Source organism: Podarcis filfolensis (assembly GCF_964270895.1).
Source record: "Podarcis filfolensis genome assembly, chromosome: 12".
Classification (NCBI taxonomy): Eukaryota; Metazoa; Chordata; class Lepidosauria; order Squamata; family Lacertidae; genus Podarcis; species Podarcis filfolensis.
The window spans coordinates 9,898,542-9,912,053 of NC_139614.1; the positions used below are offsets into that span (position 1 = coordinate 9,898,542).

Consider the following 13,512-nt stretch of genomic DNA (forward strand, 5'->3'; position numbering starts at 1 on the left):
AACAAGTTATAGATTAGGTTTGGCTTTTTTTCAAAACCTTACTTTAGTGCCGGGCCTGGGAACACAATATTGGCACTGGAAACCTTTCTGCATTTCATAGATACAAGATAACTTCTAGAAGAAAAGTCTTTTTTCATGGACATAATATTCTAAGTTGCTTATCTGACATTTAGTGGCTGCGTTCGGATGAAACACAAAGCCATTAAACTATAGCTAAGCAAATTAGTCTCTGCATGACCTACTTACTACAGCATGCAGCTCAAATATTCCCACTGTGCTCCTCCTTTCCTCCAGCAGGGAAACAACCATAGAGCGGTTCACTTTGCACTATGCCCAAACACATGCCCATTGTTTGTTTTTCTCTAAACCAGGAGTAGCTAATGTGGTGCCCTACAGGTCTCCCATAAACCCCAGCCATCATAAGTAATGGTCATGGATGATGGAGTTGGAGCTGGCTTATCCCTGCTCTGAACAAAGCACAACCATGGTTTGTTTAGAGTGAAACAAACCACAAGCGCTGATTCAAGGCCTAATACCAGGTCCAGCCACTTTGTGGTTTGACACTGCTTTAAGCTAAAAACATTTTAATCCAGGGAAATTGAATTAACTTCCCTTGTTGAGCATTGATCAGACTTTTTAAAAACTACCTTCAATGGCTTAAACTGCTTGGCAATTCTTTTTCTTATTTTTTACGTTCCCTTCCTGGAAAAAAAAACTTAGGGGTTTTTTAAGCCACATTTTTCCTGTTTCTGTAAAATTTAGCACTGCAATGCCACTGCTTAACTCAAAACCCTGGAAATCACTCTTCTGTATAAGCTTGCTTTAGTTATCATCCAGTGGTCCATTTGTTTTAAGTTAAGGCAACCTGTCCTTCAGTCTTTTCCCCATCAATGGGCAAGGAATGCCCATTGATAGCTGTGCTACTTTCCACATTTTTGATGAGGAAATATCATGTAATCAGGACTTATTTATGTATACTATTAACTTTAACACAATAAATGTTAACACAAAGAACACATTTGTTCCCTACGCTTTTGCTACACTCCTTTTACTAAGTTATGTCTAAAATGTGAAGGGGGAAGTTGCATGCTGTATGTGATTTACGTAATGAATCAAGTAAAATGTTAATTATGTTAACTTGGAAAAATGAATTCACACATTTTAATTTCAATGTTCACCAGGAGAATTAGAACTTCAAGGTTTCTGTCCTTTTAATGATTCTTAGATACACAGATGGACTAAGGGGATTTTTTAATTAAACTATTATTAATATATGAAGAGAATTAACTATCATGTTTTGTGCCAAATGAGGTTTCAAGGTTGACAACTTTGTGAACCTCAAAAAAGATAGGTTGCTTAGCTGAATTTTTTTTTTTAGTCATTTCCTGATTTTGCGACAGATGGCTTTAGATTTTAAAAAAAATACTAAAGGCGCCTTTAGAATCAGTCTTGTAATTATTACGTTTTTCATGTAAGGCAAATTATTTCTCTCTCCTCTCCAGAAAATGTAACTCGGTCTCACGACCATTAAGTTCGTATGGCGTGTTTTACAATGCTGAAAATTATGTGCATGTCACCAGCCAGTTGAATGCAACTCTTGACATGTGCAAGATTTTTGCACCTACCACAAACATAAATGTTGAATGTTTGCAATAGCACAATTTTGAAGATGGGGGTAGAAGAAGCTGCATGTGAGCTCTGTGGGCAGGGAGCCAATAATCACAGGATTATTGTACCCTGTACTCAGTGTTGATGTGAATCTGCTCTTAGTTGCTCTTGTCATGAAGCAGTGCTTCCTGGCTTTGCCCAGACCTTGCTCCATTGCGCTCTGTACAATTGTTCTATACTTTACTTTTATAGTAATAGATAGGGTTCATATGATCCTGTTATTGCAGCTTCCAGGCATCACTCCAGATCCACTGGTGCCCTCTACTCTCCAGATGTTTATGGGGCTACAGGTGAAGGATGAGTACACTTTGCTATCATCTGTGCCATCATCCTGGATTATTTTTACCCCATTTGATTTTTCATGCAGTCTATTTTTTATCATTTTCAGTATTAATTTCTGTACATTATTTCGAATATCCAGAGTAGATAAAAGTGCAAAATGTTTTCCTTTCCTCGCACACACAGCAGTTTTTCTTTAGTTTCAGGTGAATTTTATTGGTTTTTCCTTCTTTTCCTTTCCATTCTTGTATTTCCAAAGTTTTATTAATGCATGTAGCTTTATGATATGTAATGCTGTAGGCTGTATTGACTGTGGTTTCCCTTAATTTGCTTCATAGTTTTAAAAAACACCAAAGTGACAAACACATTTTAGTAGAAAAAAGAAAATAGTTGCTGTTGCTTCAGCTCCTGCGTAATTATGTATACACAGTATGTTTCTGTTCTTTTTGCCACATGAGGTACAGTTAAATAACTGCCTTTAAATGTACTTTAATTTTATTAGGATATTAAGGCCAAAATCCAACATGAACATGTCACTGCAAACTGTATGTGGCAGTGCACTCTTTCCTTAAAATTTTTGCTGCCACAGTTAGATAACTAAACAGGGAAATTGCTTTTAAAACTGAGCCATTGCTTGTCTTTAGCAACAGGAGCTACTTTAACAAACTTGAAGGAGAACTCTAGCTGCACTTGTTTCTCTGGAGTGTGCATGTAGTAGAATTTTCTAGATTATGGCCAGTATCTCTCCTGAGCCATCTGGTTCATGTGGTTTCTGAGAGTGTACCAGGTTTCTATGGCAAGGGCTGGTCTTGATGGTAGGCTCTGCATATATTCACTTCCCTTAATAAATCAAGTAAGTGTTCCTTTTGTTGAGTTGAAGGCAAGCAGGCAAGCAGCCAGATTCAGAACAAATGAGATGAACCTTTTTGAGGCTTCACCGCTTCCAAATATTGGAAGGCATAAAACTTCTTAAATAGTGGCTTTAAATTTTAGTTTATATTGCATTGACCTTCCCAGGATGATTCTGATTTACGTTTTCTTTTGTCTTACTATGACAGGCACAGGTTTTGGAATAAGTCAGTCAAGTCGGTTATCCTCATCAGTTAGTGCCATGCGTGTCTTGAACACAGGCTCCGATGTGGAAGAAGCAGTAGCAGATGCTTTGGTGAGCATCTTGTCTATCACACACCTGTTTGTTTGTTTTTGAGGGGGGGTGACAGAGTAAAAGCTTTGCAGTTTGTATTACTGTCAAATTTGATTATTGGTTCTGCTAAATTACATGGAGCTCCGTTTTTGACCGTACGTGCCATTATTTCTCTGTTCCTTCAAACTCATCTACCTTCCCCTCAAAGCTTTCTTAACAACTTAATCTTTATCCCCATAGTACATGTAACTGCATTTACATACATTTATCACTCACTGTTGTTTTCCCTGCTGTCCAGTTTACATTGTAAGCTCCTTGGAGGCAGAGACTGGTCTACATTTTTCCTGTTTAGTTATTAATTAAATCTATATCCCACCTTCCCTTCAAGGAGCTCAAGATGGTGTTCATGGTTCCAGCGGTGGACCATGTGTTACCGCTGCCCGGGGCAGAGCAGGAAGGGAGCCTGCTGCGGCTGCGCTGGCCCAGCCCTCGCCACTGACGCTGCTGCTCCAAATCAGTCAGATCAGACTGATTTGAAGGGGGCCTGACCCAGGAGTGGAGCTGCGGCTGGCTGGCAGCGTTAGGCCTCCGTGGGCTCCCTCACGTGCTGGAGCCCAGCAGAGGAAAGGAGCAGCGCCCCTGGGTCATGCTCTCTTCCTCCCTCCTTTGTGGGTGGCGGCTGTGTCCTCCCCCTCCGTCTTGGCCAGCCCTGGGGTGGGGTGCACACAGACGTCCCTTCCCAAGCCAGAAGGAGAAGGAGCCGTCGCCCCAGCCCCAATGGCCCGGCCCAGGCATGGCTTCCCGCCTCGCAGCTCCGTCCTCAGTAAGGGAGCCTGTTGTGGGGGCTCCTGATTACATCTCCTCAAAAAAAGGAGCTTGGGTCCACAGTTGTGTATCTAGCTAAAACTGTTATGTTTTCTTTTGTTCCTGAGGCTAAACCCAGCCCTCATTTCTAACTAGAGGTAATGACATCTGTGCTTACACTATTTAACCGTTGTCAGCTGTGCTCATAACTTTTCTGTTTCTTCTGTAATGCATTGCGCTCAGCTCTTAGGAGACATACGGACTAAGGTATAACAATCTTTGTTTCCCTGTTAAAAATGCTCAGTGTTTTTAAATAAATACGTAATGTCTGCTTCACTTGTGTCCCAGGTTCACAATTGTTTTAAGGAGCTGAACGTTTCCAAATGATTATAGTTTCATATGTTGTTGTCCTTTTGTCCTACAGTGTGACTTCCATGCATTCCAAATATTTTTTTAAAGTCTAATATAGTTGGACTTGCTCATTCGTGCACATTTTGCCTTTATGACCTTAGTGCCCTTGGTGGGAAGAATTATTGCCTTATACAAAGTACCAGTTGTGTTAAGAGATTAATGTTACAGACTTGTTTGAACTTTACTTTCCCCTCCCCGCCTAGTAAGCACAGCAAGATTTGGAACATCATTTAGCAGTTTCAGTATCTGTACTACAACAGCTGCAATTTCTTTGAACACACTTTTGATTCTGTTCAATTTATTGATGGTTTTGGCTCTTGCTCTTGCTTTTTTGTTGCTTTTGGTCTGATAACTGTGCGTTTCAATGTGATTGCTGTGTGGTTTTATATTCTGCAAGCGGTTTTCAGTGGCACTTTTTGAGGGAAAAGTTGCCCGTTTTTATATAAAGAAATTAAACGATCATGGTTAGAGGAGGTCTCCCTTTCAAATAACCAGAGGGTCTCAGGTTCAGTGCGGTGAGAGAAATGAGATGGGTATGAATCTGATGGCTGCTCCGGGTGTAGCTGCAGGTGACAGTGGCATCAGGGAGGTTTGCTATATGAAAAGGTGCATGATATTTGCGTAAGAGGCACTCCAAATTGGTTATGGTTCCTCAAATGATGCTCTCTGTGTGGTAGAAAAAGCCGGTGCGAAGGAGATACGAATCCTATGGAATGTACTCCGATGATGATGCCAACAGCGACGCGTCCAGTGCTTGCTCAGAAAGATCGTACAGCTCTCGGAATGGCACCATCCCTACCTATATGCGGCAGACGGAGGATGTGGCCGAGGTCCTCAATCGCTGTGCAAGCTCCAACTGGTCAGAAAGAAAAGAAGGTCTTCTGGGGCTACAAAATTTGTTAAAAAACCAGCGAACGTTAAGGTAGGAAAACCTTTTTTAGGTAAGAGATTTTGTAGTTGAGAAAGCTCTGCAGATAGTTACTCTCCGGCTAATGAATTCTACAGCAGGGAAAAGAAAGTCAACTGGCTTCCTAGTTCGTAACTTGCTCGCTGACATCCATTGTTCCTGCAAAACGAAAGGAAAGCAACTGGCATCAATTTCTTGAAGTGCTTTTGGATGCTTGATCTTTCCTTCAAAGATAATTGAAAGGTCTCTGTAAGGAATAGATATCATCACATTTAGCTTTTGTTGAGCACATCCCTTCACACGTAGAGCATAAGAATGGCTCTGGATAATAGTAGAGCCATAAAGCACTTTCGAATTATTTTTTTTAATGTTTTTTTTCTTCAAAATTATAACAAGACATATTATCCAAAAACATATCATCCTTGTCCCCCCCCCCCCATTTTTCCTCCCTCCCCCCACCCTCCCACACAAACCCCCACCCCACCCCACCCCCGACTTCCCTCAGTTCCAGTCTTTGGTTTCTCTAAGAATGCTGTTTTCTGCATGTTACAAAGTTGTATAGATCCTCAAACTATTTAGCTGGTTATTATCAATAAAAAGTTTGTGAATGTTTATTCAAAACCTGCCAAGGAGTCCAGTTCGCTTTGTTGCGTCTTCAGATACTTTGTAAAGGGTTTCCATTCATCCTTAAAGTCACAGTTATCCTTGTCCCGTAGCTTATATGTCAGTTTTGCCAGTTCTGCATAGTCCATCAATTTTTCTTGCCATGATTCTTTAGCTGGGGTTTCTTCAGTCTTTCGAATCTTGACCGTGTACATGCCATAACAATGATACCTTAATGGTGATTAAGAGGAAGTATTGGGCCACTGATTTTGATTTTGATTTATTGTATTTCTATGCCGCTTTTCATTCAAATGAATCTCCAAGCGGCTTACGAACAATAAATAACGGACTCATATACTCCCTTTCCTACCCACCCACCCCAAAGTATGAATTCCCCTGAGGCGAACCTGCCTTTCTCCTGGCTCACCCCCCCACACACACACACAGACAGAGGTTCTCAAGGAGAATGGAGATTTGCAGGTAAGTAACAGTAGACAATTCCCCCCCCCCCCGGCAGTTGTTGACCCTTACTTGGACTTTCTGATTCTGTGCTATAGTTCTGAGTGTAAAACATAGTATGTTTACATTGCCAAACATATTAATGAATGTAAAATATTTCACTGACTCATTTTTAAAGTTGTTCTAAAGTTGCTCATAAAATTACCCTGCCATTTACTAATTAGTCTTATGTCATTTTGGCAGTCGCGTTGAATTAAAAAGGTTGTGTGAAATCTTCACGAGGATGTTTGCTGATCCTCATAGCAAGGTATGTATTTGTTTTGCTCCATAGCAATTATGAACATCTGCAGAGTTTTTAGAAGAATACTGTCATAGATTTAGACTTAAATACTTCGTGGACAGAAAGCACTTCCAAGTGTGTTCATATTATTTTAATTAACAGTGGCCCAATCCTTTAATGGTACAAGAGGCACATGATAGAATCAGATAGTACCTTCTACTGAACCAGTGTTTGTTTCTAAAGGAGAAATATCTACACAGAACTGTTTTTCAGGTCTAGTACATTCATTGCACTGTCTAAAATTATCCCCATGGATACAGCTCTCTATTTTTAGAAAGGTCTTCTCCAAGTAGTCAGGAACCCTGGGCTCTTGAATGCAGGAATAGTACCCATCCATGGATAGTTTTGTACTTGCATACAGCTGTACACTAGTGTGTGGAGGAGCAGATGCCACCCCTTCATGAGTTCATGTCCTCTTTAAAATTTCAGAAAGTTTAAATAAGTAGCCTACATCTTCACACTATGCTTAAGAACATTTTGTCCAAACCATGGGGATAGCCAACTTCTGCAACTGCATCCTGGTTGCTCGCTATTCAAATTATTGAAATAACACGAAACATTGTAGCACAAAAATCAGTCGTGGCTTGTAAAGACCAGCAAATTTCATACGGCATAAGCTTTTGTGGACTAAAGTAAATACTCTGAGCACTTGAGTTTCACATTTTGAACTCACTTAACTCATTGTCTTTGCTCACTTCCTGTCTTGGGCCAGTCAGCAGCTCTCAGCCTAACATATGGCTGTCCATATAGAAGGAAGCATAAAATGACTGTATTAAGGGGGACTTAAATGTTTGTATCAAATGGGACGCAGGTGGCGCTGTGGGTTAAACCACAGAGCCTAGGACTTGCCGATCAGAAGGTCGGCGGTTCGAATCCCTGTGACGGGGTGAGCTCCCGTTGCTCGGTCCCTGCTCCTGCCAACCTAGCAGTTCGAAAGCACGTCAAGTGCAAGTAGATAAATAGGTACCGCCCTGGCGGGAAGGCAAACGGCGTTTCTGTGTGCTGCTCTGGTTCGCCAGAAGCGGCTTAGTCATGCTGGCCACATGACCCGGAAGCTGTACACCAGCTCCCTCAGGCAATAAAGCGAGATGAGCGCTGCAACCCCAGAGTCGGTCACAACTGCACCTAATGGTCAGGTCCATATAGAAGGAAGCATAAAATGACTGTATTAAGGGGGACTTAATGTTTGTATCACAGGCATCAAATGTTGGTTTCTTTAACTGGAGTTATGTGTCATTGTACTTTAAAGGGTTTTCTGCCCCTTCTCTGCAGATTAGTACAGCTAAATCCTGCCTGTGTTTAGCTGAGCTTACTCTCAAGTTATTGTGCACAGGAGACTGATTCCTAAGAAAAGTTATCCTAGGCCTGTAGCCTCTGTGGGTTGGGGAACTGTGGAAAGCAGTGTGATCTGGGGCCCATTCAGACTGCTATTTTTTATCACAGCAACATTAAAACATTAATAGTGTGTTTGAAGAGAATTCATACTGGGTTGTCCACACATCACCCTGCTTTATCAGTTCTGTAGTCATTCCCCAGTGCTCCAGTATTATTACATCCACACTTTAATTCCACCCATTCTGTTATCTGCGTTTTCACCATCCTCAATTCTGTGTCCCCACACCCAGCTCAAGTAAGTTGTGTTGTAATGCCATGCCAGCATACTTTGATTTTTACGCTGTGATCACCATGCTGAATCTTTGCTTGATTTTACAAAATAAAAACCCACAGGAATACCAGTATCTGCTATCAATGGAATGTATGTAGGAGTGGCTATGTCACAAAGAATTAAATGGAATTCAGCACATTGCTAGGGCACCAAAGCACAAGCAGTGGTGCTCAAGACTAGACACACACACACACACACACACACACACACCATCTTCTGGTTAATTAGCAGAAGCTTGGTGGATGCGTGGATTCCGATAACTCTCACAGTCAGTAAAAGTCTCCAGTAAAAGATTTACTAAGGTATAAAGCACATAGTCCTTTGCTAGCTCCCCAGCAAGGTACAAATCGTACCCAATTTTAGAGCAAAATCTAGTTACAGCAACAAGAATACACCACACAGTAAAAGTGTTAAAAACGAAAGCAGATAAATCTGCATTCCATGATAAAACAGAAAGAAGAATGAGATTAAACTCCCCAGTAGGCAGTAGTATAGTCTGTCTCCAAAGCTTTGAACTTGGAATTCAGCAGATAACACACAACCTAACAAACAGCAGCTGTGCTCTCTGCTTCTATGAGAAGGCTTTAGAACTGAAATGTTAGAATGTTCCAAAATTTCCTGGTGGCTTCTGCACTTTATGAAACTTATTCCCTGGAGGCCCCCCCCCTTTCATTTTCATTGTTTGTCTTTTGACTGTTTTACTTTTACAGGTAAAATAGTAAGGAGAAGCATATTTTTCCTGATTCCTAATAAAACCTGCTCCCACTTTCTAGTGTTCTGCTACAATAGCAACAAGACCCTGTATGCATTAAACACAATGAGACTTGGAGGGAGTACCCAATCTCAAATGAACCTACCACAGGAAAAATGAATCCTGTTAACTAGAGGGGGGCAGGGAAACAAGCAAACTATGGAGATTCTAATTGTTAAAAGCAGGAAAGAAGGAGAGGGGAAAACAGCATTTCTTTAGGACCTTAGGGGTGTCTGTGGCCTGGTGCCTAAATAGCTCTCTTCTCAATCACAGTTCTGACATCACTCATTGGCTAAAAACACTGAAAGGTGGGAGCAGCTAGGCTGGCTCATCTCACAGAAATCACTTGGAAAGGGAACCTGCACATTTTGTTTCACAACTTACTTTCTAGGAGGACTGGAGACTTTTACTTTTTTTTTAAAGGAACCTCAGATTCTCTGCCCGCTTGCAGGCATTGGCTCTGGTGCAATTGTTCCAATTGTGCCACTGTCATCCAACTTTGTGTATTAGATGGTACAGAGATAAGGAAAAATGGTGGTTTGAAGTTCTGGAGGATTATGAACTTTTTAGATATGTGGATTTAACAAATTACAGGGTTAGAATGGAGTACTTAAAAGTAAAGTTTAAATCAGGAAAATCTCCTGTGGTGTAGTATGACTACTTTACAGTAAGGTTCTCAGTGAATAATTACCTGAGAATTAAAACAGTAGGTGATGATTTCTATCAGATTTTGGGGGGGAAATAAATACTAATGTGTTGCAAGGATAACTTGCTATCAAGGATATATAAGTTGCTGCTTAAATATAATACTAAACCTGGAGAGGTGGAAGAATTCATAATCAAATGAGTACAAAACACGCATGGGAGAGTATGGGGAAACCTGTAAGGAGGCCGAGGAATCACATAGGTTCTGTAAGTATTTAAGAGATAATTGTTATATAAGAAAGTGGCATGCTGGCATATAACACCAACAATAAGAAATAAGAAAGTGATTGCTGGAAATGACAAATCAGAATGGAAATTATTATATGTGGTGGGAATGACAATTTTTTTAAAAAAGGGAAAATAGATTTAAGGTGGAATGCAGCTTAGCATTAAGGAAATTGTTCCATCAGCACAAGCATTTTGCCCTCTTTCTTCTTTACACACCCTGTTCTTGGAGATTCTCCAGATCCTCCAAAGTGGATTTAGGAGGGGGGCACAGGAGGAGGGGGAAAGCCACATAATTATAGATCTGTTTTTTTTTTCTTATTAAACAATATAGATGGATTCCTTAATGAATTAACCTAAGTAACTTGTTTCATAAATGTCGCTGGCAGCAGGATTATTAGATGTCAGTAGGTGAACACAAATGATGCCAACAACAAATGAATGGATTCATAAATTCTGGAATTTTTGATTTAATGGCAAAATTGACACACCTTACACGAACAAAAGGGGGGGGGAGACAGAATATAGCTGTTGAGTATTGTACATTCAAATGGAGCTTTTAGGGGTTTTTGAATTACTCTCTTCAAATGTAGGATTAACAAATGTCTTAAAATTTAAGATCGGTGATAAAACTTGTTGAATGGTGTGTATGTGTGTGTAGATTGGGATAAGTATGTGTGTAAATATAGGTGTGTAGGTATTTATAACAATGCAAATATGTACACAAATACTTAGAGGTTAGAGTCACCAATGAAGGAAATACCTGTCCCTGACTAACCACAGGGTAGGTTTATCTTATAGACCCTAGAATCAGTACATTTTCAAATGATGTTCATGGTTTCTCTTAAAGTGCTCAGAATTTTTTGTGAACACTGCAGAAAGTGGTTATATCAGAACACAAAGTATATATTGCATATAATTTACATCATCATAGAAATACGATACCTTCAGTGTTAATTTTCTTTTTGCATATTGCTCTGTCTACTGCTTTGTCAGACTTTTGAATATGTGCTTTAAACTGTAGTTTAATTGAAGCTTTTCATGGCAAACACGGAGGAATTGCTCCCTTATTAGAAGTGTAAATTGGAGGTCCTTTCTCATGGATCCTTGACTTAACTTGACCATCCATTGTGTTGTGTTGTTTTAGGGTACCATTAAGGATGCCTCACAATGTAAAATTTTCATAGGAACACAATAAACTTTCATTGAGTACCCACTAAAATGGTATCATTTGCAGCATATACTTTAATCTGGCATGCAATGCGGAAACATGCTTCAGGGAACCATGAGTGGCCTTAGTTCATTGGCACAAGTTTCTGCAGCGTCCTTGAGGTTAAATAAAAAAGATGTATATGCACTTCAAATGTTATGGTTATAGTGAGTAATATAATACATCTCAAATATGTATGTTAAAATTGTAATGCTTGAATCCTTCCATACCCAAATGTTAAATAATTGCTTTCAAAAAACTGTATTTTTATTCAGATGTTTTGGTTTTAAAAGAGTGAAACGGGCAAAGAAGAGAGACCTATGTGCTTTTGCAAGAACTGGAAATTTCAGAGCAAAGCTGTTTACTTAATCATATTAAAACCCATGTATCACATTTTCCTCATACAGGAACTATGCAGATGGCAACTAATTTGTGTGTTTTATCTTCCCTCCCTCCCTTCCTCCCTCCTTTTTTTCTTTTCTTTTTGCATGCTGTCCCCTGTGTTGGAACTCTCTGTAGAGAGTAAGTTGGTTCAATATTTGTTGGAGCCTAACCTTATTGCATGATTGATAATAACCTTTCCCCCCTCTACTTTACTCTTATAAAGAATGTGTGCCGACTCCAGCTTTTGCGCTTTACAAAATCCTTGCAGTCATGCAAATTATGCTGAAATATTTTTGGATGTGCTTCTGTATACTAATTAACTGACCTTTTTGGTTTTGTACTTCTACTGTGTTGTTGTGGTGGTTGGCGCATCTGAGTTTTACATCATCTAAGATCTGTTATTGCAAACGATACATCAGGGCTTTTATCTCTACTGTTCAGTTTCAGCTTCACACACAATTTTCAGGAAATATTTTCACGATGCAGTATTTTGCAAAAGCAGCAATAAAGTCAGAGTATTCACACTATCGATATTCACACGGTCACCATATGGTTCTCCTACTGGATACCTGTACTTTTTAAAATATATATAATAACCTGGTTTGCACATCATGGTAAGCCAAACTATGGTTTCTGGGGCTGCACTGAACCTCTCTAGTATTTCTTTTATATTTCCTTGCTAAATCAAGCCAAGGTTTGCCTTACTGTGTTGTTTGAATCAGGACTGAAGGTACACAAATACTTAGAGGTTAGAGTCACAGGTACAGGTATTGGTTGGCAAGGAGAGAGTTTAAACCACAAACCGAGGTTCAGACTACACACCAAGCCAAAACTTGGCTTAACCTGGTGTGGGAATGTAATAAACCAGAGAGGAGCAAAGCAGCTGCAAGCTTCTCTCCACAAACCTGCACTTTCACTGTCCTGGAAAGCCATAGTTTGGTTACCATTATTTGCAAATAAGGCCATTAAATCTTTTCCCAAGCGAAATAATGATGAACACTGAATTCCTTCTGTACTCCAGTGCAGCTGCACTCCATGTGTGCTGTGTGAAGGGGAAATGTTGCAAGGCAGTCTGAGGCCTTGCTAAGTTGGGCACACTAAATGTAACCGAGTTGCTCATATGTCAAGAGATTACGGTTGGCAACCATTTCAACCACTTGGATCACTTTCAACATGGTTCAACTCAGTCACTGTCTGAAGTGCAATAGTTGCTTTTTGGTTACTGCTAAAAGCAGCTGCATCACCTTTAAATGTACATCATGGTAACCATATCATCTGAAACAATGAGTTGGATCCAAACTTATTTAGATCCCATTTAAATCAGCGTGAAAAGTTAAATATAGTTGAGTTGATTCCCATTAATTCAAGTGAGAACTTATGCCAACTTAAGTGAATCTGCAACCAATCCAGTGTATTATACTAGTGCTATTTTTATTGTTAAGTATTGTATTTCTTTGAAGAGCAGAAGATACTTCTAGGAAACTAAGCTGCTTTATTTGGACCTGTTTAAATAGAACACCAACACATAGTTGCTTGTACTTCTGCTGCTTGTCACAGACGTAGGGCTCTCTGGGTCCTGAGCTATATTGAGCCAGTGGTGCACACCAGAGGAATAAAATCAGAAGCACCCACTTTTAAAACTAATCAGAGGTCTCGGTTTTAGAGCGTTTTAGTTTAAACTCTGGCTAGTTCAGATAAGCCAGGATCAAACCAGACTTTAAGATTTTAAGTACGTATGAAGTGCCTGCTGAATCATGCCCATGGCCCATTTAGTCCAGCATCCTGTTCTCTCAGTGGCCTCCCAGGTGAGCCTGTGGTTTTCAGCAACTGGTATTCACAAGCATTGCTGCCTCCAATCATGGAGGCAGAGCATGGCAACCATGGCTAGTAGCCATTTATAGCCTTAACCTGCATGAAATTGTCCAATCATTCTTGAAAGCCATCCATGTTGGTGGC

At 40.1% G+C, this 13,512-nt stretch overlaps 1 protein-coding gene across 50 annotated transcripts in view; it reads left to right on the forward strand.

Annotated features, from left to right (window-relative positions):
• CLASP2 (cytoplasmic linker associated protein 2) overlaps window positions 1-13,512 on the forward strand; it is a 121,101-nt gene that overhangs the window by 86,222 nt on the left and 21,367 nt on the right. For 24 of the 50 annotated variants that reach the window (XM_083577585.1, XM_083577603.1, XM_083577595.1 and 21 more), the window contains 3 exons: window positions 3,006-3,112; window positions 4,984-5,228; window positions 6,519-6,582. In XM_083577585.1, the coding sequence (XP_083433711.1) occupies window positions 3,006-3,112; window positions 4,984-5,228; window positions 6,519-6,582 (416 nt within the window). Of the gene's footprint in view, window positions 1-1,895; window positions 1,959-3,005; window positions 3,113-4,138; window positions 4,163-4,983; window positions 5,229-6,518; window positions 6,583-13,512 lie in introns of all 50 variants that reach the window. The other 26 variants (XM_083577594.1, XM_083577611.1, XM_083577568.1 and 23 more) reach the window with 3 other exon arrangements.